The following is a 25258-nucleotide window of genomic DNA, read 5'->3' on the forward strand; positions in this document are numbered from 1 at the left end:
GGAAAATGGAACCAAATGGCATATCTAGCCAAAAGATAAATAACCCATCATTCATTCATTCAGTGTCCACTTATCAAGAACCTACTATCTGCAAGACAGAATACCAAGCCTTAGGGATACAAGTTGAATAAAGCACAGTCACTGCTCTCCAGAGCTTCACAATCTAGCACTGAGTACCTACTAGGTCACCCTTTTCCTCTAGGACCTTTGAGAGGCCAGCCAGAAATATCAGAGCCCAGAACAGATTTCCTAGAAGCAAGGATTTCTCCCTGCTCCCTACTATGCCTGGTACTTTTCCTTCCTCCTTTCAGTCCATCCGAACTACTGTCCCCCACCTCCCTCCCTTTTTGCCACTCCACCTCAGATCCGGGCGCGCATAACTGGACCTGATGTAGATATGCCATGCTCCTATCTGGCCTTGACTAGCTCCTGTCTGTGCCCTCCTCAAGACTGCCATTTGTCACCACCACCACCCTCCACAGCCCTACACAGTTTGCTGGTTTCCCCTGAACCACTCTGCCCCAAGGATCACCATCTCTTTGTTGCTGGCAGACTTCATGACCAGCACTGACGAGCCCTAACAGATTGTTTAATTATACAGTCTACATTTTACCTTTACACCAAAGTCAAACTCATAAGTATTGAGAATTTCCATTATCTTCCTCAAAAGAAGGCTTCTAGTGGCTCGACTGAAAAGAGCTCATACTCCCATTGCTGGACTCAAAATTCCTGGACTTAATTCCAATTTTTTATAAATACATCCAGAACCTACTGAAGCCCACAGCATCTCCACTGCTAGTCACCTAAAAAACAAGTTCCCACATGACGTAGCCATCAAAAATATCTGTTTCTTCTTTGATCTTTGTGGACAATGTCCATGTGAAAATGCCGACAGGATCTTGGCTATCTCAAAACCAACACACAGGGATGATAGATGTCCATGATTTGTGGGATGTGCATTTAATGAAACAGAATGTGGGGAAGTTGAAAGGTGAATGCTACACAGTGATCAGAGCTGGACTTTTCCAGAGGACAACTGAGGTCAAGAGCCTGAGGTGGTTCATTACAGCCTTGTATCTTCTCTCCAATTTCCATCTCAGTCCAACTTAGACTCGCTAAAAGGTTTTAGTTTGGGGTTTTTTTGTTGTTGTTGTTTTCTTTTGTCTTATAAAAACACAGGGAAAAAATGTTGATCTTTTCTCTTCTAGAAAATTGAATTATGGGAATGTAAAATTCAGGACTTCTGCAGCTTTCATGCAATCATGAAAAGCCAATAGGCTAAAAAGACGGCAGGGCAGGGCAGAATAGTGGAAGAAAATTGGATGATGTCACCAATCCAAGGAATTGAGATTTTCCATTATCTTCCAATCAATTCCGGAACAATGCTACATTTAGGCTTCTAGGGTGAGATAATAAATTCCCTTTTTGCTTAACTGTTTTGAGTTGTGTTTTTCATTCTTTGCAGCCAAAAACATCCCCACTGATACAAGAATAATTTTAAATTATACAAATATCCTTAAGAGAAAGGAATGCTACAGATGACAGACATCTTTCTCACATGTTGCCATCTTACATTCACCCAAGATTATGCTCTTGTCCAAAATTGTTTAAGCCCAATAAAACGCTCTTTTCCAGTTCCATCCCAAAGAAGTCAGAATGGAAGTGTTTCTTCCAGGTTACTGCCCTGAACCCCCTCAATGTCCAGGAATCAGCAGTCGCCAACTTGCTGAGAGTCGTCCTCTTCCTTGCTACTATTTGCTTTCTGGTTCCAGCTCATCCTACGATGGCTATAGCAGCCGTCACTGAAGTGCCTCCAACAGACCTCCACTTCTACTCAGTCAGAAAGAATAGAGTTTAATAGTGGGGCAGAAGGGGTGGAAGGGTTTTTTTTTGTTTTTTGTTTTTTTTAATTTATTTATTTATTTATTTTTGGCTTTGTTAGGTCTTCAGTTCTGTGCGAGGGCTTTCTCTAGTTGTGGCAAGCGGGGGCCACTCTTCATCGCGGTGCGCAGGCTTCTCACTATCGCGGCCTCTCTTGTTGCGGAGCACAGGCTCCAGACGCGCAGGCTCAGTAATTGCGGCTCACGCGCCTAGTTGCTCCACAGCATGTGGGATCTTCCCAGACCAGGGCTCGAATCCGTGTCCCCTGCGTTGGCAGGCAGATTCTCAACCACTGCGCCACCAGGGAAGCCCCAGGGTGGAAGGTTTTTCCTGCACAGTGTGCTGCAGGAGCTCGTGGACTCATCCAACTGCCAACCAGACAAATGAAGACCTCCACATACAGATACCAATAAGTGTTTTGTTTCTTTCTTAAGCATAACATAACCTGAGTTAAATACTGGGAATCCATCCCATGTCCACATCACTGGCTATATTGATAATTCTTCAGCACATTCACACTTTCAGTATCATCCAACCCCTGAGTGAGATGGCTGGCACAGGTTCCCTTGTCCTTCAAGGCCCAACTCTGCATTTATCAAGATTCATTCCATTGTGTTTTGTATTTGTAACAGGTTGGAATTTAAGGTGTCCAAAGGGCCAAAACAAGATTCCTCTACAAGCACTTACGGCAATGCCGACGTTCATCTGAGCCATCAATACAGTCTTCTTCCTCGTCACACACCCAGTGGACCGGGATGCATAGCTCCTCACTCTGACACAGGAACTGGTTGGAACGGCACGTAGGGTGAGCTAAAATAAACCAGAAAAAAACTCATTATCTCAAACATCCACCCTATTATACCAACCAACAATGCTCGTTTCAAAAGAAGTATGTCAACTCCTGCTCAATATATTTGACAGCAAATATAAAAAACCTTAGAGCCTGTGGACTTTAACCAGTGTTCACTGTCAAGTAATCTCAGCAATGGCATCACAGCAAAATGATGATCCAAAGCAATACAAAATACAGAGAATAAAACAAACAGCCCAAACACACATTCATACAAAGTTATGACCAAAAAAATATTAAATTTTTAATTTCAATAAAATCAACCATGAGTTTATAATTATTAAATTATTTGAAGTGTTTTGTAATAACTAATAGTCAAGCATCATGATAAATTGTAAAATCCATGAGATTTGGAAAATAAGACCCAAAATCAAATAATTTATTATTTCCACAATTTACTTGCTTTACAATCTTCAGCAGGTTCTCTGAATCTCAATGTATGCACCATAAAATGGGGACTATATTTTTCTCACGGTGTGCTATAAAAAATAAGTAGAATGGAATATTACTCAGCCATAAAATGAAACGAAACTGAGTTATTTGTAATGAGGTGGATGGACCTAGAGTCTGTCATACAGAGTGAAGTAAGTCAGAAAGAGAAACTCAAATACCGTATGCTAACACATATATATGGAATCTAAAAAAAAAAAAAAATGGTTCTGATGAATCTAGGGGCAGGACAGGAATAAAGATGCAGACGTAGAGAATGGACTTGAGGACACAGGGAGGGGGAAGGGTAAGCTGGGACGAAGTGAGAGAGTGGCATGGACATATATACACTACCAAATGTAAAATAGATAGCTAGTGGGAAGCAGCTGCATGGCACAGGGAGATCAGCTCGGTGCTTTGCGACCACCTAGAGGGGTGGGATAGGGAGGGTGGGAGGGAGACGCAAGAGGGAGGGGATATGGGGATATATGTATACATATAGCTGATTCACTTTGTTATACAGCAGAAACTAACACAACACTGTAAAGCAATTATACTCCAATAAAGATGTTAAAAAAAAAATAAGTAGAGTAACATATGTGGAAGTACCATGTAAATAAGTTGCGAGTGATTGTCGTTGGTATGTTTTTATCATCATCGTTATGGGACATTGATAAATTGTTGGTATGACTGTTCAATTATTCCTTTATCTCAGAATACACTGTTCCTGACTTTCTGTTCCTAGTGTTTAACCTAAAATGAACTCAGTAAGCCCAGAGGAGGCAAATAGATAGCACTTGATCATATCTCTACAAATAGAACTACTCCCTTACTCAAAGTGTGGTTTCCAGACTAGCAGCATCAGCACTACCTGGGAGCTTGCAGAAATGCAGAATCTCAGGTCCCACCTCAAACGTGTGGAATTAAAACCTACACTTTAACAAGCTCCCCAGGTGATCCATTTCTGCATGAAAGTTTGAGAAGCACCTTATAGGACCTAATCCCCACACTTCTCCCATTTTCAAATGCATCGTCATCCAAACAATACACCAAAGTTTGTCCCGTTGTGCCACAGGATGGCCAACGATTCAAAACAAATTTTCACCTGCTTTCTTGGCTTTTGGATGATAACCCTTGCCTGTTCACCTGTCAGAATGAATGAAATTGCAGTAGTGTGATGGATCACCTATGGCAAGGTGGGAGAGCAATGGACACAAGGGTTGGGATTAGTGCACCAACTGGGAAGCCTTTAATAAATAATTTACCTTCTCTATGCCTCAGTTTCCTCATCTGAAACCTACCTCAGAATATTGTTGAGAGAACTAAATGAAGAAATATATGAAAGTGATTTTATAATTCTTCTAAATTAAAGAGTTAAATTGGGGGTTTATAATATTATCATGTTTTTAACTATTATTTAAAAAACATAAACCACACTAGCCCCTTCTGTGACCTCTTGATAGTAATGCACACAAGTTCTACTACATCCTTTTTATAAACACAGACTCTTCCTTTAATTATAAATCACAGCAGTACAGACAACATTATTTTTTTGTTCTTGTTAGTGCACAAAATTTGCAGATTGAATAATCTGAAATAATCGTTTATAGGCTTCAGAAAACAGCTCAGAAAGTTGGTTCCATACCAAGGTCATGGGATAAAAGTAAGATAGAAACTGACGTGAATTGAACCTCGTGATCAAAAGGGACTGAATTCTTAATGCCACTAGTTCTCTATCTCAAAAGATTGGAGCTCAGTCCAATCTACTACTAAAGGCACAACTCTTTCTCTTTGTTACAGCTGGAATGACCATGAAGCACTTCTGCTACTCAGAACAGAGCTTAGCCCCACCGCTCTTCACTTACGGCAGCCAATTTCATCCGAGCCATTCGCGCAGTCTCTGGTCCCGTCACACCGCCAGGACGCAACGATACAAAGCCCAGGTTGGCACTGAAACTCGTCACTGTGACATTCTGTAATCCCACAAGCAAGAGAAAGCCAGTTTAAAAAGTTACCCACACAGATATTTGAAAAAAATACAAATTTTTGATGAAAACAAAAAATTATTCAACTAGTTAGTAATCAAAGAATGTAAATTATTTATACAATTAGGAAAACATTTTTATGATTATATTCTGTTTCAGGGTCTGCAGGAAAGTCATTTTCACACACAGCTGACTAGAGTGCACCTTGAGGTAACCAATCTGGAAAGCAATTTGACAACAGGTATCCTGCTTTTTTAAAGTGCTTATTCTTTAACTTAATACTTTTACTTCTAGGTAATTTTTTTTCCCCTTAAGGAACTAAGCAGAGAATTAAAGATTCATGTGTAGAGGTTTTCATCATAGCATAATTTATAATAAAGGAAATTGCAAACCTCGTAAATGTCCAATAATATGAAAATGAATAAATTTTCTTATAGCTATATCTATATATCATATTAGGAACTCATTAAAATAGTTATGAAGAACTTCTAAATGATTTAGAGAAATATTTGTAATATTTCATTATACATTATAACAAAGACAAGGATGCAAAATTTTACCTGTAACAGAATCATATATAACAGAAAAAAAGCACAGAAAAGGCCAGAAAGTTAAGGGTGGTTATCTCTGATAACATCATGAGTAACTTTTCATTTGTGGGACTGTGCTTTTTTCAGTTTCCCACCCTACAGTCTTTTTAAGCGCCTATTTATTACTAAATCATATACAGCAATTTATGGTTCTTCATTCTTAGATACAAGACCAATATTATGGCTTTTTGCTTGTAACTTATTTGTAAGATGCCAGCTACGGCTCTTCTCTGCCAACAAACAAAGGCCAAAAAACAAACAAACAAAAATCTCTGCAGCCAATCAGAGTGCACAAACTTGGCATCAAACTAGCCACATTTCCAAGTGGCAGTGATATCTCCTAGTGATACCAGAAAGTGAATATAACTTAAACAAGTTCATTTAATTCAACCAGTATATCCTGCAGTTTTCCTAGTTCTCCCCAGGGGACTAATTTGGCAGTTAGTGATCCTCTGAGTTTCCCCAAATATCTGACCAGCAACCTCCCCATACATTATGTGCCAAGTATGAATTTTATTTTTAAGAGAGCAACCAACACCAACCCAACATGGAGAAGACTCAAAATTATTCTTTCACAAACCCATGGTGGTAGAGGAATAATTCGGGGGGTTGGAAGAATAATTATACTTTCCCCATGTATTTAAGCAATCATGCTAAATTACCCATTTCAATGTTTGACTAATTAAACTGAAATTAAGTAAATATACAGATCAATTACCTACTCCTAAAATAAATAAACAATGTGCTATCCTGTCTTGCGTAAATGCAGGCATATCAAGAGCATGACATAAACATAGTTAAGTGATCTATTCCTAGGGGATATAGGCTACTTTGTTCATGGAATGTTCAAATCTGATTGTCTGGTAGTGACATCCTGATTTATAATGTATGCTGCAAATGGTCAGAAACTTTCCTTGGCTAAATGGTGGTACCGAGTGGTACAGGAATACGTACACCCAAATACCTTCTATAGACTAATGCATGATGGTGGTTGGTGGTGCAGGTCTGGGGTTGGTGGTGCAGGTCTCTTATCAACTACCTTTAAAACACAACAACCTCCCTTGCAAAAATGCCCCTAAGGAATGTACAAATTCACTCTGGAATCCCAGAACTTCTCATTGGATTTTGTTCTACAAAGCAATATTTCCATGAGAGATTAGAGGCTTTGGAGGTTTAGCTATTAACACAACATATATTAAATCACTTTTATCAATTAGGTCTATTGTTAGTAATCCAACATAATACATTTGTAAATTCAGTACATTTGTTTCCCTTAGTATCTAATAATTGCTGGTTGAAAAATTATAACAATCTAAAGGTCAGTCTACTTACAAGGAGTTTCCTATTGCTGGAAAAATCATACACGTAGAAACTGAGCATACTGAAGCAAATTCTCAGAACAATATACTGCCTGTTTTTAAATATATGTATAATTAGTGTTATTTCTTAAGCAACATTTTTATTTGGGTTTTTTTTCTTTTTTCATTTCTTAAGCAATTTTTATTACAAGTCAAATTGTGAGGTTGTTTTTTGTTTTTGCTAAAATATGAAGTTAAGCACATTATGAAAAGAACACAAAATAGATACACAAAAGTCATTTGTTAAGCACTTCAAAGTCAATTATTTAAAATCACACATTAAAAAAAAAATTAAACTGATAGGGGAAGTTTTACAATTAAGTAACTCTTTCTAGTTAGTATTTTTCACATTTGATCTCCCAAATACTCAGTTATCTAAAGTAATATATCAAGCCCAATTCACTCAACTTATCAACAGATCCATGGTAATTCATTTGTCAAGTTCATCTTTTCAATATTAACTTCCATGCCTGTTATAACTTCCAAATGAGTATTGTTTGGAAACATCTCTTCAGAAAAACAAATGGATACTCTATCACTTGCTGGGTGGCATCTTAGTAATCAACCAAATGCTCCACTAGTGTCAGAAGACTGTCATCCATTCTATTACAAGGGAAATATGTGTTGTTTAAAAACAAACTGCTAGTATAGCACAGGGAACTCTATTTGATACTTTGTAATAACCTATATGGGAAAAGCATCTGAAAAAGAATAGATGTATGTAGATATATAACACAATCACTTTGCTGTACACCTGAATCTAACACAACATTGTAAATCAACTATTCCCCAATATAAAATAAAAATTTTTAACAACAATAGTAATAATAAAATAGAAATCAAACAAAAATAATAATAAAGTTCCAGAACAGGCAAAAATAAAAAATAAATTAAAAAAAAAACAACACACTGTTAGTGAAAAGGTCTAGATCAAGTTTGATAACAATTTCAGCTGCCCCTGATTTCAACTGGTTTGTATGCACTTTATTTTCTGAGAGTATTTTTTTAATAAGTAGCCTTTACTCATAACCCCTCCAAAGGTTACTACATATTATCTATACTTTATTGTTTAATAATGTGAAGTCTAAAGAAGGTGGGAGTGGGGGAATTTCATATCTTGGAGCTAAACATAGTTTATGAAAGAAAAAAATCTAAATACAGCAAAATTTAACACTTCTTTCAACAAATGGTCTCTAAACATCCATATTCAACCAATCCATTTTTAACCAAGAGGTAATTTTGCAAACAATCTTTTATAACTTTAAAACAGTCTCCCGCTAATAAAAACCAAAGAGGAAAACATCATAATCCACACTGAAATAAAAACCTATTGTTAAGAGCCAGGCAGTCATTGACAAGGAACCATTAGAACCAAAGGGACACCCTACTTTCCCAGGCTGGCCCTGCCTTTCCCAAAAATCAAAATAGATGGTGCAAAGATGAAAAACCTATTTGTGTGGTACTTAAATGGTATGCACCATTCTAAGTACTTTGTAAACTTTTTGTAAACTTTGTCATTTAACCTTCATAACAACGCTACAAGATAGATGTCATTATTATGCATATTTTACAAATAAAGAAACTGAGACACAGAGCAATTCAGTAACTTGCCCAAGATCAAATAGCAAACATGTGTAAAGCAAGATCTGGATCTGACAGTTTTGGTCCAGCATCTGTGCTGTACTGACTACCAGTGCTCTATGTTCTCTTCAAACCAGAAAAAAAAAAAAAAATTCCACCAAAAAAATGAATGTAAAAATTTGATTATTTTCCAAAGTTGCTATCAACATTCACTGGATTCATTAACTGGACTGGTGTGGAATCCACACCACACCATATTCTCATACAATACAACTGAAGAAGAGTAGTCTACTTAGCAACAAACATTGCACATAAAAACAAAGGAAAATTTGCAACAATCAAAAGCAATGCAAGGAGGGAGGGGTGTGGGGGAGGGATGTATTGGGAGTTTGGGGTTAGCAGATGCAAACTATTATACAGAGAATGGAAAACAAGTTCTCACTGCATAGCACAGGGGACTATATGAAATATCCTGTGATAAACATAATGGAAAAGAATATGAAAAAGAATGTATATATATGTATAACTGAATCACTTTGCTGTACAGTAGAAATTAACACAACATTGTAAATCAACTACATTTCAATAAAATAAATTTTTTTAGAAAAAGCAATGCAGGGAAACCAAAAAAAGAGTTTCAATCTCTTCAAGAAAAATTACAATAGACATAGGCATAAACTTGTTTTTCAACGTTATAGAGCCCCAAGCTGGAGAAAAACAAGAGTAATCCTTTCTTCATAAATAGCCATAGCCCAAGCTTCCTGGTTTAAGTGTTGGACTAAGAATGTGTTAAGATAAGATACTGGAGCAACAGATAATGCCTAGAGGAGGGAAGAAGTTTGTTTTTCCAGAAGGGGCACAGCACGGAATTGAGAGCACCACTTCTGTATCCTTTACAAACTCTGGCACAGCGCTAGGCACATGTGGGACAGTAAACACGTATTCACCAGGTAATGAAGATTTCTCTTTGTAAAATTACGTATCAGAGATTCATAAAACCATCAAGGCAAACAACGGAGTCTTTTAATTGGAGTTTACTATCGTAAATCTATAGAAAGAAAAATGAAACCTGGTATAATTTGAAATAGGAAGAATATCTAAAAGTTTTAAAAAGAGAAAAATATTGTCATACTAATGTTTCATTCTTTTTTGAATTTTTTAAAATTTATTTATTTTATTTAATTTTGGCTGCACTGGCTCTTCTTTGCTGCACTCGGGGCTTTACTCTAGTTTCAGAGAGCAGGGGCTACTCTTCATTGCGGTGCGTGGGCCTATTGCGGTGGCTTCTCTTGTTGCGGAGCACGGGCTCTAGGAGCACGGGCTCTAGGCGCGCGGGCTTCAGTAGTTGTGGCACGTGGGCTCTATGGCGCAGGCTCAGTAGTTGTGGTGCACAGGCTTAGCTGCTCCGCGGCATGTGGGATCTTCCCAGACCAGGGCTCGAACCCGTGTCCCCCTGCATTGGCAGGCGGATTCTTAACCGCCGCACCACCAGGGAAGCCCCCTAATGTTTCATTCTTTTGCCCTCTTCTTATAAGAGTTTCTTTTTCCTCTCATGAATTCTATTAGAAGAAAAAGGCAAGTCGTAGTCAATGGAACATTGTCCAAAGTTAACAGAGTAAGGTAATTTCTGTGGCAAATCCTACTTTCCGTCTAGATCCTCTAACATGTGCTGGTCTTTCCAGACACTTTTGGTCTACCTGAGGAGGCACATGTGCTCTTTTTAAAAACATGTAACACTACATGGCACTTTAATAGTCTTACCTCCACTGAGCTCAAAGAAATACATTCCTTAACTCACCCATAATTTTTACTTCACTTTTTCGGTACTTTGTTTTTATTCCCTTGGTATTGACAGACATTCTTGTGATGTTTATAAGCTGGGTGATGGTTTACTACAATTCTCACACCTTGTCCACACCAACAAGGCCAGTCCCCTTTTGAAGATTTAAAGTCACTAGCTAATTTCCAAACTTGACACTGCAGCCATGACAGCCAAGGGTAACAAACTGTCTGGAGACCCTGCCCTGCCTAATGTCAACCGGTGGAATAGCCAGCCACCAACTCAACTGATGGAACTGAAACGAGACGGGTACGGCAAACCAGCCTACTACTCTTTCTGTACAGCATTTTAGCTGCCTGGTTTTCAGAACAGGTCGCCAAATAGGTGGCCAGAATTATTCTTTTTTTTTTTTAATCCAGTTTACAAACAACTGAGTTGACTGCTTTTTCCAAATTATTGTTTCGGAGCCCTGATGTTTTGATAGAGGAAAACAATATTGATATTGAGAGGACATTTCAAGGAGTCAAAGACTTGGAGGGAAACCCACAAAGCCAGCTGATGCGTGATCATGTACACACATCACTTAAATGAAATTTTTTTAAAAAAAGGACCAAAAGAATATGATGTCAGATTCAATAAAGCCACACACGAAAAAAAAATCATACCCGCTGTGTGCAACACTTTGTTTAAGGTTTGTGGAAGAAACAAAGAATGATAAGATATGATCCTTTTTTTTAATAGAACTTACAAATTTATTGGGGACAAAAGTTATTTATGCATTATAAATTAAACAGCCATGTAACAACAATAGCTGCTATTTGTTGAGCACCTACTATGTGTTGGACAATATAAAAAGCTTTATACACATCCATTTTTTTTTTAAGATTTAATTTTATTTATTTTTGTCTGTGTTGGGTTTTGTTGCTGTGCACGGGCTTTCTCTAGTTGTGGAGAGCGGGGGCTACTCTTCGTTGCGGTGCGCAGGCTTCTCATTGTGGTGGCTTCTCTTGTTGCGGAGAACGGCCTCTAGGTGCACGGGCTTCAGTAGTTGTGTCACACGGGCTCAGTAGTTGTGGTTATTTATTTATTAATTTATTAATTGTCTGTGTTGCGCCTTCATTGCTGTAGGCATGCTTTCTCTAGTTGCAGCAAACGGGGGCTACTCTTCGTTGTGGTGTGCGGGCTTCTCATTGCCGTGGCTTCTCTTGTTGCGGAGCAAGGGCTCTAGGCACATGGGCTTCAGTAGCTGTGGCTCTTGTGCTTTAGAGCGCAGGCTCAGTAGTTGTGGAGCACAGGCTTAGTTGCTCCGCGACATGTGGGATCTTCCCAGACCAGGGCTCGAACCCGTGTCCCCTGCATTGGCAGGTGGATTCTTAACCACTGCTCCACCAGGGAAGTCCCTATACATATCCATTGGATCCTCTTAGAAATATGTGAAGTGAGATTTATATTTATTTAATAGAAGGGGAACTTGAATCTCAGGGGCATTAATCAAATTCCCACAGATGCAGAAAATGTCGAAGTCTGATTCAGACCCAGGGCCTGTGTGATTTCAGAGCCTGTGCTCTATTCCTCAACCCCCATCCCACAAAACAAATGACAGCTTTCAATCACCCAGAATTTATTAAGTGCCAGCAGTATTTTAAGTGTTTCCCATAGATTATCTCACTTATCCTCACAACAATCCTATGAGATGGTACTAACAGCCCCATTTCATAGATGAGAAAACTGAGGCTTGACCAAATCTCACAACTGGTAGGTGGAGAAGCAGGGATTCACACCTAGGTAGTATGACTCCAAAGTTGTGCCATATGACAGTAGATGATTTCATTCCAAATAAGCAGCAGAGGTAACAAGAACCAATTGGTCTCAGGGAGAAAAAAATGAATACCACAAGATGATGCAATGAGAGAGGCTTCATGAAGGAGAATAAGACTGCACTGGGCCTGTGTGAAAGAGCAGGACTTGGCGAGGGGTGGGGGGGTGAAGGAGGGACCGTGCTTTGTGCAAGGGCCCAAACAACTTGAGGGAGGCCCAGCATGGGTGAGGGGGGAAAAAGCAGGCCTCCATGGCGCAAGTGCAGGGAACCTCTTCTAAAGTGGGGGACAACCAAGCTGGGGAGATGGGGAAGAAAGGGCCTTGAATGCCAAGAACAGAGTGACATGATCAAATGGGTTGAGAGTGAGAAAGCTTAGAAATCTCTAGTGCCAGTAACTATATTAAAACTAAAAGTCGCTCTGGGTGGATGCAAATCTGAATGAGGATATAGACTTTGGCCATGAGAAGGGCTTGGGCTCCTTAGAACCCTGCCCAGAGCATGAGCTCAGTGAACAGGCTGGTGGGTGGTTCACCAAGAGGCTCTGGCAGGGGTGGGGCTCACCCTGCAGCCCCTCCAGTTGCCCCAGGCCCGATCCAAAGCGGCTCCAATGCATGGCAAATGGCCAACAGTTTCCGCAGGTGCCACCCAAGGCCTCCTAGTGTCCGGTTCTCTCCAAGCTGAATGGATGTGTCTGCGCATCCAGCATGAGGAATTCAGCCAGACCTCGAGAGATAGAGGATCTCAAAGACTGCTGAAATATTTGCTTAATAATTTTTAAAGTGCCTTTTCAATGATCCAAAGCCAGCAGAATAATATGATGCACTATCAGAGAAGCCTCTCAATTCTGAGAAGTGGGAAGTTACATTTCCACCTTTCCTAACTGAGCTATTCCTCACGCATTTTGTTTAAACACTAGCTACCTGCCTTTCTCCCCTTTCCCCGTCTCTTCCACATCACTTCTTTTTCACTGAGCACCTCCTCGACCTACAACCAGATTGTTCATCAGCACTGAAGTGCGTTATAAATAAAACCACGCTTCTCAGGGGTTCCTGACAGGACGTGATGGGCATGTAGGATGGGATAATTATTCAGCTGCCGTGGGCAAAGCAGGAGGTCTAGCGTCCCTGGCCCCTCCCCTGACATGTGGAATGCCAGTACTGCCCATCCCCCGTCCCTGTGACATACATGTCCATACCCCTTGAGAGTAGTGGTACCACCCCCAGTTGAGAACAACTTAGAACCTCTAAGCAGCATGGACATTCAGAGCTCAAAATGTCTTAACCCACATGAAAGAGATCATCTACGAAACCCCCTGTAATAAATTCTTCCCTCCTAAAGATAATAAAATTTCTTCAGCGGCAATCGCACTCCCTCCCACCCATCAATAAGAGGGCCTGAGATTGGGCAATATCATGCCGCAGCTGCTAGTACCAGCACCTTGAAATGAACTCCCCTGGGAGTGTGGTAAAGCATCTCAGTTCCAGGCAGGCCTGCTTCACCCTGAAGTGCTCCACGGGACATCCACAGGCTTACCCATTCAAGGGTGGCGGGGGGGGGGGGGGGGGGTCACACAAAAAAACAAGCCCCAAATCTGAAGTTCTCAAGCAGTTCTTCACTAATGGAAAAGGTCATTGCTACGAAAAACAGTCATAAACACACCTGCTCATGGTGCAATGTTTTCCCATCTGTGTAATTATCAGAACAAAAGAAAAAACTTTTTTCGAATGTCCTCTCCCCACCCCTGCCACATACGCTCACAAAAAAATAAAGATATGAATTGACAATCATCCAAGTGCCCAAAGCATTCGAAAGAAACTCTAAGTTTTGACCAAGAACACTCAGCAATGAAAACTTTCTGCCAGCCATGACCAAACACTGAAACTGTGTTTGTATTAGTCTTTTCTGTATTTCCTCATATAATCCATGCAGTGTTTCCTCTATCAGCTGAATCACTGAGGTTCCTATAGATGGACTCCCCCTCTACATGGGAGAAAAGTAAGTCCAAGACCTTTGTCCCCACTCCCCTCCAAGGAACTAACTGGTTATCTGATGGCCAAAGAGCTACATTTATAGGATGCTGAAAAGAGCACTATCCAAACAGCAGAAAATTTAAGACAGTCTGCCTGCTCTGGTTAATAAGAACCCAATGAATCAAACTCCATGAGAAAAGAGTACAACACCCTTCAACACAATGTTTTAACATGACTTGTACAAAAACTATAAATCCCCCCATTTAAGAGCTGATTTCCAACCCCAACCGCCCAGAGTATTCCTATACAGCTTACTGATTAGCAAGATAAATTACTGGAAGATGGTTGAACAGAATCAAAAGCTAAAAAGGAAAATCACACACATGTGAGAAATAAGTGACTACACAGATCTCCAGATAGGCAGCTTTCCTGCTTAAGGCTTATTACATAGGGTGTGATAGACCCACTCTCAATCCTAACACAGAGTTTATAAATAGCACCAAACCAGGGTTTTTCTGATTAATTAGTCCCAAGTGTTGAACCGTAAGTCAAATCAATACAGGTGTGTTAAAGCTGCAAGCATCACTGCTGTTTTGGTCACCTTAACAAGCAAATTAGATCACCAGGTTATCAAGTGAACAATGGCTTGATACCAGAAATTATGACAATAGCAGCAGAAGGAGAAGAAATTGACTCCCAATTGGTGGATTTGGGGATGATTCTCTATAGTCACAGGGCAAATCATTTGTAACCACTAAACGGATCTTCTGGATTGAATCATACAAACACCTTTTTGTTCTGATCTTATTTTAGTTTTTTTTAACTTTTATTATTGACTTTATTGAAGTATAGTTGATTGACAATATTATATTAGTTTCAGGTGTACAACACAGTGATTCAATACTTTTATAGATTATACTCCATTTAAAGTTATTACAAAATAATGGCTATATTTCCTTGTGCTGTACAATTTTTCCTTGTTTTCATTTAACAAACACTTTGCTGTATTCTTTATCCCTTACTCTATGGTATTTCATTCTTTTTTTTTTTTTAATTGATTTATTTATTTATTTCTGGCTGTGTTGGGTCTTCGTTGCTGTGAGCGGGCTTTCTCTAGTTGTGGCGAGCTGGGGCTACTCTTCGTTGTGGTGCACGGGCTTCTCATTGTGGTGGCTTCTCTTGTTGCGGAGCACGGGCTCTAGATGCGCAGGATTCAGTAGCTGTGGCACGCGGGCTCAGTAGCTGTGGCTCACAGGCTCTAGAGCGCAGGCTCAGTAGTTGTGGCGCACAGGCTTAGTTGCTCCCCGGCATGTGGGATCTTCCTGGGCCAGGGATCCAACCCGTGTCCCCTGCATTGGCAGGCAGATTCTTAACCACTGCGCCACCTGGGAAGCCCTGTTATTTAGTTCTTGACCATTCACAATAGTTACACCAATAGGCTCTCAAGACATGAAAAGGGAGAAGAGGCAGAAATAGAGGAAGAAAGAGAAAAGGGGAAAGAGGAAGAGAGAGGGGGAGGAAAGGAGAGATATCAAGGTGAACAATCAGCATCCAAACACTAAATTTAATGAGACCTTGCATCTTGCACCCTAACCACAATTTGATACAAAATGGTAACTCATTCTTATCTAGCTATGGCCCAAATCCAGGCTGGAACAGTTTGTAATTGATAAGTGGGTTTATGAGTCACAAATTTCAGCTAGGAACTAAATAAGCTCTCATTCTAAATGTGTATATTTTCAGAAAGTAGAGATCAGATATATTTTTATATACAATATATATAATTTCATATATGTGTATGAAATTTACTCTGAAGCAACAAATACTTACACAACCATAAGCAAGTCTGATGACAACTCTGACCAGAAATGTTGACCACGGCGGGGCTTATGGTGGCTTCTTACAGTGTTTACACACTGATTTTGATCAATTTGTTAGGAGACTAGTTGAGGTGAGCACACATGCATGACTCAACCTTGATGATTTAGTTATGGGCACGTATGGCTTCCGCCAACAAAACATTTTCCTAAACTCTTAAGAAATACTGTGCAGCAACAATGTGAAAATATTTCCACCAATAAGTTTAAAAGCCTGTTCCTGGGCAATAAGTACTGATAACTAATCATCTGGTAAACTGAAGTCAACATTTTTAATACATATGTATTGTGTCATTAACTTTTTTAAAAAAACTGGTTTTGTTGTTTTACAGTGTTTTTGTATTTTTTTCCCTTCTAGTGATGTTCTATCTCAGAAAGGATTTTATAAGCAGAAGCTCAAAATTCTCCCACCATGACCTGATATATGAAAAATAAAGAACAGAAAAAGTAAATGAGATTAAGAGACCAAAAGAAGAGTGATAGTAAGGTGGCAAGAATTTATTATGATTCTACCAATAATAGAGCATTATTCTAAAGTGTGAGCTCCTAAAAGCAGGAATAAATACCTCTGTAATCCCAGTGCCTAGCACAGAACGTCCTAGTACCCAGATGACCCTCAATAACTAAACGATATATGATGCATTGCAATATATGGGTGAAGTTGATTTCCAAAAGGTGATAAAGTCATGAGATCATGATGATTTGTGTACTTTTTTAATAGATCCTGCTGTTTAGAGCCACTGTTCCTTCCGATCTAATTACCAACTGAACAATTATCTTCCATACTGACCCTCATGAGAGTCCAGAAAGACTCTTAAGAAGTCAACTCCAAATCCTTAGGAGCCTATTTATATGTCCAGGTCATTCTCTGCTATTTCAATAAAGGATGGGACTTCCCCTCCCCCCGCCCCACCCATATTATACAAAACATTTATATCCAGCATTACTCTGTAGTAGAGAGTACTCTATACCCTCCCCCACAAAAAATAGGAGGAGGGAGAAAAAGAAAGCTACAGGAGAATATCTGATTCCACAAATCAAAATTTGTAATTTTTATTGTAAGCAATTTGCTAACATAAGCATGACTTTAGTTTCCCTATAGAGTCAAAGGTAAAGCTGATTTTGTTAACTTGGGAATCTATAAAATAGGATTTATTACATCTACAAAGATTTTCATGGTAAAATGACACAAAATTTCCTGTGTCTCCTCTACTATATTGATTTTAGCAATTGAGCAAAAAGAACTTCAGGACATGCCTCACCAGCAGGTTATCTGTTAAACCAGGAGTTCTTTGGCCCCGGTTTGTTATGCCTGGGCTTAAATAACATTTACGGGTCTCCAAATGACTGCCAGGCTCTATAAATGTCATCACTTCATGTTATAACGTGAAACTCAATAGCTTGTTGACACAGAATCAACAATATTATATTGTCACCCACTGATACCCATGTGTAATGAAATGGTGTTTGGGTTTCTGACTATATATGGTGAATTTATAATTCCCCCAATATTAAGAGCAGCTTAAATAAAATTACAATTTTATCTGCAATGACTGTCAAAAGCAGAAAGAAAAAAGTTAGCGTATATTTCCTAAGATTTCACCTAATCTGTATTTTAAGTATCAATAAGTAATGACAGTAAGAACTTATTGTCACAATAAATAGACACTGTTAACCATGCATTAAAATAGAATCTTAGAATTCTAATGCTGGAAAAAAGTAATGGTTTCAGTAATAAACTATACTAGAAAGTACATACAATAAAATCTCTATTAACTGACACAAACAAATTAAAACCATTGTTTACTGGAATTTTGTCTGCATTACACTTTTTAAAAAAGTTATTACAAGAAAATAAACTGATATTAGGGATTTGGTCAAGAATAGAGTTTTCAGTGGCTGTCTTAAGTCTGGAAATTGGGCTAGAATTATACAGTGCTGACTTAGACATTGAATGAATGAACTGATATTCAGAATATAGGTTCTTAGGTATTATAATAAAGACAATTTAAATTAAGTCCAGTAAGAAATTCAGATTTCTCAATAAGTGCTGAAATAAGAAGATAGTGATGGAGAAAATACTAGACTAAGAGCCAAGACACATGGGTAGCACTGACTACTGTCTCCATATCATTCAAAAAGTTCCATGAGGGCAGGAACTGTTTGTTTTATTCAACATTAAATCTTCAGTCAGTAAGTATTTGTTGCTTAACTGACTTGGCTTGGTGAACTGGGATTTAAACTCTGATACACAGTTTCCTTACCCGCAAAGTTTCTGACATGCAAAACCAGGTTCTGGTGAGGATTAAACAGGTCCCTGTAAACCACTAGCACAAAGCCTGAAGTACAGCAGTCCCTCCGTGAAGGGTGGTTCCCTCCTGGGCACACCCACTTCTCATCCATCTCGAACATTCTAACAGCCTAGGAAGTAAAATATTTGGGGACCAATGCCTTCACCAGACAAGACCTGTTTGTTCCCTTAATAATTAATTGAGAGAAAACTCCCAAAGCCTGAGCCACCTTGCTTGTGGGAGGCTCAGCATTTAGAGCAAGGATGGATGGTGGTTGCCTGCCCATGAACAAAGTAGCCACTGGCCCAGTCTGAGGTCAAGGGCAAGACTGAAAATCAAGATTTATCCTAGGACACACAGGTCAAGCTAGGACCAACACCAAGTTTGCCACTGGTTTCCTATTTTCTTCTTTATGCATTTTCCTATTTTCCTACAACAAGCATTTTTATTCTTCATCTACTTTAAATCACTCGATCTCAGGTGACCCTCTGGAGTTTTGATGTAGAATACCGCAGGTGTATAATTTCAACACACACACAAAATTTGATGATAAATATAGAGGCTTTCCCAGAGTGGACTTTAAATCATTATACTGCACGTTAAACTTGGACACGGTGACCTTTTGATGGTCATAAAAGTATTCCCATTGACCTCAGCGCTCGCCTCAACATATGGCACAGAACTGAGGACATAAAGAAATCCAGGATTTTAATCAACTGAAGCTAAGCTAAAAAGCTCTTCATTTAGAAAGCTCATAAATTCTCCAGGTCATAGGTTCAAAAAAATGAAATTTCAAATTCTTCCTTAAAATGCTAAGATATTCATTATCCTAGTTTCTAAACGTTCTTACGTAATAGAAAAATGCTACAAATGCACACATTCTTTGACTAAAATCATTTGTGATTATGCCTTGCAATACATTCGAAGGAAAACTTTATCATCTTCAGTTATCATCTTCAGTTATCACCTTCTCTCTGGTTGAATAAGAATGGATTTACGTGAACCTAGACATCCAACCCTTCCAAAAGGAGGAATAAAATATCCCATCATTGCCATGACCCCAGCAACAGGCTTCCCTGGTAACGAAACAGAGAGATCTCACCACCCTCCTAAATAGTCTCCACCTCACAGAGCAAACGCTCCAAACTCAATTCAATCCAACAGCGTGTGTTGAGGCTCTGGCAGACCATTTATCTACGTGCTCTCAAGGAGACAGAATAACAACCGTCAGGAGACTACGGTAAAGGCAGCAAACCCACAACAATTTTGGCTGTCCTCGTGCAAGCCCACACAGCCAGCCCACCTCCTGCCAGAAACTAAGTGAAGCCAGTTCTTCCCTGAGAAGGACCATGGTCACTCTGTTTACTAAGAGCACTCAACACTTCACTAAGCTTGGTCGGTAAAGTTACAAAGAGGTAAAAGCAGCTTAAATCTAAAAGGCTCTTCTGATAGTCCAGGAATGAGGCGATTAGGGCCTTATCTAGTTAAAGGGTACTACCTCTGCTTCATTTCCCCCACCCTTGTCTAAAAATCCTTTCCTCTCTCTCCCTTAGATCCCCGTAACGTGGCCAGAGTTTTCATGGCTCTCGACCCTGAGTCCCAAAATCTGCACCCAAATGAACTTATTCACAGCAAAGTTTGAGTTTTAAAACCTTTATGGATACTGGTACTTTCAGCAGAAAATAGGAGGCCCTCAAAGAAGTGAATTTTCTAATTGTGGCATTTTAGGCATTTCTAATGCCCAAATACCTTCCTCGCCAGATTGATGGCACAGATTTTAGGGGAATAGAGGATCTTATCAGGGCTCCTAATGTGGTACGTGATCAACTGTCTTTGCTGATACCAGAAACCTCATCAGCAGTGAGACAGCATTTTTCCATAAAAGCACAGGCCATTGAAAATACAGTCCAAGGGTTTCCCAGGAGAACTGGTGACATCTCACATCAGTGTAATGTGTCTTAGATTAATCTGGGCTGAAGAAAAAGGCCCTAAGGAAATATTGCAAAAGGAATGACTCCAAAGGCCTAGAGAATCAAGTAACAAATGAACATGATTTATTGAAACACTGTATGTAGTATTGGTTCTTTTGTAAACTGAAACCCCTTATCTACGTAACTCAAAGAACTCCTTCCATTGGAAATACAAGATTCACCAACTCCACCCAATGTGTATGTGTGTATCTGTGTATATATGCATGTACACAGATACATACACACACACACACACACACACACACACACACACAGAAGCCCAACATTTCAAAGCTTGCTGACTAAGGAATGGACTTGATATGCTTTCCTGGAGGTGTACTTTCCATTACACCTGTAGGAATGCATCTCAAGTATAGAAGTCTATATTTCCCTTCTTTCATTCAGCCCAGCGTGTCTAAAGCTTTTCTACAGAAGTTTAAGAGAGGAAGTCTGAATAACCAGATGGCTGTATGCTTGATATACTGCTCTAAGATTGGGGGGTGAGGAAAGGGAGGGAAGAGGAAAGACTGGTTAGAAACCCAAGTAACTTTCCAGAGAGAAGCCCCTGAAGTCTACACCTGGGTTCAAACTCCAGCTCCACCTCTTCCTAACACTACGGTGAGTGAGCATGTTATTTAATTTCCTTGCCTCTGTTTCCTCATCTAAAAATGAGGATAATAAGAGCTCCTACTCATAATGTTAAAATGGAAATAGTGTAAGAAGTATGGGCCTGACACATAAGGACATGGTCAACAAATGTTAGCTATTGTTACTATTTTTAGGCAGGTGTTTTCCGATCCTTTAAACTCTATATATGGTCTCCCTTTGAATTTTTCAGGGGGTTTTTTGTTTGTTTAATATATATTTGCTTATATTCTAGCACTTCTGTATTCATAATCTGCAACCCAGTTTGAAGATCTTTTTAAATTACCCTAATTAGAATTATAGCTTATTGCCCCAAAAAAGCTGATTTAATACAGAAATTTCATATTATCTTATTACTAAATTATCACTTCTATTTTAAATTATACTCTCTCCTTAACTATTTCTTATATCTGAGGTTCACAAAAGAAAAACATCTATATTCAAAATAAAACTGAACTAGAAAAATAGAACTTAATTCACAAAGATAGGCAAGTTTTCAGGTACACATCTATGCAGTTTCAAAAATAAATCACTATTTAGTGAGATAAGTTAACTCTGCTAGTTTATTTCTCTGGTTGATAATGCCTCTGTTTTTAAGACATTTCAGCAACTGCATTTCAGATGTTTAAAATGTTTAGTAATAATTTAAAAGAATTCAAGTTTAACTAAATAACATTAACCAGTTGCCTAAGCACAGATATCTTAGTCCAAAGTTGATAGTGACAATATTTATTGAATTACTGAGTTAGGCAATATGGAATTATTAAGCCCTGATATTAGTATCTACAACCTAAGAATCCTCCTCACTTCAGCCTGAGTGTGGAAACTGTTTCTGACTCTCGATGACATTTTGAAAAAGACCAAGCATAAAGGAAACAGAGCCCACACCTCACAGAAGGAAAAATCCTGAGCTTTTCAAAATATAAACTGCAAATGCAGTAGCACCACTACAGCAACCACTGAGAAAAGGGGATTCTGACAACAAAGAAACTATAGAATAAGCAATATTTCTAACCTCAAAATCAGACTCACAGATGCATGTATATAGTTAGTATACATCTCTATAAGGTCAAAGGTTAAGAGACAGTAAAGTCAAATTGCAGCCTTCTTTTGGTGCATGCTGTGTGCCTACAATTCCCTTCTTATCCTTTAGAATCATTAAAAATAGGCCTTATCCTTCTTCCATGTGATGGTCCTTTGAATATTTGAAGAGAGAGCTAGCCATTGTTCCCCTGATTCTTCTCTTCTCCAAAAGAAACATCCCCAGTTTTTCTATCATTCCTCCCGTAACATGGTTTCTGGTTCTCTCATCATCCTTTTTTCTGTCCTCCAAATTCAGTTCAAATGTCTTTACAAAAATGTGGTCCTCAAAGTGTAACAAATGCCCAGTGTCACCTGACCGTCTATGGCCAGGACCACAATAGCCTACCACAATATTCATTCCCCTTCCTCTTCAGACACAGAATCCCAGTTTTATTCAGGTGAACAGTGTGTGCAGCCAAAAGGCTATATTTCCCAGACTTCAGCTAAGTATGGTCACCGGAGTAAGTCTTGATCAATGAGATGAAATGCAAGCAATAGGGTTACGTAGGACTTCTGGGAAGTCTCCTTTAAAGAGGGAAGGCATGCCCTTCTTTTTCCTCCTCCACACCTAGCATGGAGCAGAAGTAGCTATGGCTACAGAAACTATTTTGGACAATGAGGTGACCTTAGGGATGGAAGCCACCAGCAGAGGATGGTGGAGCGAGAAGATAGGTACCTAGGTCCCTGATGATACCATGGAAGTACCAAGCCAGCCTCCTATTGCTGGTTACGTTAGGGAGAAACAAAGCCAAACAAAGTCCTCTCTGCAACAGCGATCCACAGTAGAGCATGCCTATCACCTCCCCTGGGGGACAGAGTTGCTTTACTACAACTCAGGGAGTTCTTAAAAGAACTTTCCACTAAACAAAGATTTCTTGAGTTCCTGCTTACACGTGGCTCTGTGCCAGACACAGGATACCAGAGGAAGCAGGCATAACTCTTAGCATCAGTGGTCCTATTCTAGAGGAAGAGATAAAATACATACATAAATAATTGTAATTCACGGTGTGATGATAAGTGCCGTGAGAGAGGCTCAGATAACATTCAGCGGAGATCAAGAAAGGCCCTGTGGAGGAAGGTGCTTTTAAGCTACGATATGGGGGTCTGAGGGGAGTGGGTGTGCCTGGCAGAAGGAACAAACTGGAACTGGCAGGAAAGTGTAGGGCATGACCAAGAAAGAGCCACATTCTTCATCCTATGTCATGGACACATGCCTTCAAATTACCAAGACTGTGCTTGAAGCAGGTTTCCTTTCATGTGAAGAAAAAAATAAATGTGTAAGATCCTGGCACCCTCTAAAGCCACGGAGTGCCTCCATGAAGTCAGTTCAATTCACCAGGCATTTATGGAGCACCAACTGTTTTGCTGGCAAATGAGAGTTTCTCCCAATCCATAAAGCCACCCTAATTTTTTTTAAATGTCATCAAATATTTTCCATATTTTAAAAAATACTGGAAGGTGATGCTTTGCCAATATTCTCCGGAACTGGAAGAAATGTTTCCTAGAGGTGGATCCTGAGATTTGATAAACTACAAGTGCACAGAGCAAATGTTTTTCTCCTTTTCCGCTTATACTTGCCCATTAAAGTTAAATATGCAAGATCCAGAGATAGTCCTCCACTCTGGCTCAGTTTGCACATTTGTAAAATGGGGACTAAATGCTGTAATTCTGGTGACTATATCCCAGACACATAATAAGTTTCAACAAATGTCAGCCCTTATTACCAGTATTATTCCTTCCTGCCTCTTTGTCCACTCCCTATCAACCAATATGGGCCCTTGGTTGACAGAAGGAATACCGGCATTTGGGGCTGGAAGATTCCTTGTAGTGTGGAACTGTCCTGTGTGTTGCAGCTGGTTTAACATCCTTGTCTGCCCTCTAAATGCTAGCAGGGACAACCAGGGACTGTGACAACCCAAAAAATGCCCCTACACGTTTCCAGATGCTCTGCAAGGAAGCTGTACCAACTAGGAATCAATGAACGAAACCAAGGAAAACAGCACTCGCCATACCCAATATGCTAGAACTTTTTCAGATAAGGGGATTCAAGATAACATCATCAAGTATTTATGAATGTACATTGAAAAGACATGTCTAATATTCCCATAAATAACACATATCAACTTATAAAACAAATAATGGGAATTATCAAAAACAGCAACAAATAAAAGCTTTTTCTATATTCCATGGTGACGCTTTCTCCTCTGGTCACCTTCAGGTCCACAAGTTTAGTTCGACCCTTATCATCTGTCTCTCAGATAATTACAGTAATTCTCTAATTTAACTGGGTGATCTGCTTTTCCTCATGGCGAAAGCATTATCTTTATAAAATCTAAGTCTAATCATTGTGCTTCCCAGCTTACATTTTTTTCAAAGGCACCAAACTGCTTAGCTTGACACACAAAGTCCTCTAGTCTCACCAGAGTCGGCTCTCCCAACTCCATCTCCTGCCAACACACCCTCCCTCAAGACTCTGTTCAATAAATAAAATAAAATTCAAAAAATAAAAAAATAAAGTAGTGGACTGGTTAGCTTAGCATACGTATACATTTCATATAGGGAGTCAATTTCTGAACTACATCTAAATCCACACTGGGAAACAAAAATATTTCTTCAATTAGGATGGCTGCTCTTTTGATTAGAATTTAAAAAAAAAAAAAAAAGACTCCGTTCAAATGGCAAATCGGGGCAGTCTTCCTTGGCTCTTGGCCCCCTCAGGTCCACTTGACCTCACTCCCTTTCCTGTGCTCCCAATCCTCTATGACAACACCTCTCACCTTGTAGCACAACTGTTTGTGTACATGTCTTATTCATCTTTGTGTCTTCAGTTCTGGACCCAATAGGCTCTCAGTAAATGTGGAATAAATACATCAATGTATTCACTGTAATTATGAACCAAATCTGGATTGACTGATAGCTTTTCACCTCTTAAACTTCTCACTGACTCTTGTCTATTTTCACGGAATAATAAGGAACTGTTATAACATTGATTATGATTTTTAGGTGGTCTGATTAAAACTTCTCACAAAGCCAAGTGTTCATCTTTTAACGTACTCTTCCCTCTGGAAAGGGTTCTCCTTGACCAAAAGGCACACCTGAGCTCTACTTAGACTCATGCTTCTATCATTCTTGTTCTCAGAGTTACAGAG

General features: G+C 39.4%; 1 protein-coding gene across 1 annotated transcript in view; it reads right to left on the reverse strand.

The window, feature by feature from the left end:
* Positions 1-25258, reverse strand: part of LRP2 (LDL receptor related protein 2) — a 198216-nt gene that overhangs the window by 156782 nt on the left and 16176 nt on the right. The window contains exons 2-3 of the mRNA XM_059928047.1: positions 5026-5133; positions 2569-2691 (exon numbers count right to left, since the gene is read on the reverse strand). Of these exons, the coding sequence (XP_059784030.1) occupies positions 2569-2691; positions 5026-5133 (231 nt within the window). The remainder of the gene's footprint in view (positions 1-2568; positions 2692-5025; positions 5134-25258) is intronic.

The sequence above is a fragment of the Balaenoptera ricei genome, chromosome 7 (genome assembly GCF_028023285.1).
Source record: "Balaenoptera ricei isolate mBalRic1 chromosome 7, mBalRic1.hap2, whole genome shotgun sequence".
NCBI classification, from domain to species: domain Eukaryota; kingdom Metazoa; phylum Chordata; class Mammalia; order Artiodactyla; family Balaenopteridae; genus Balaenoptera; species Balaenoptera ricei.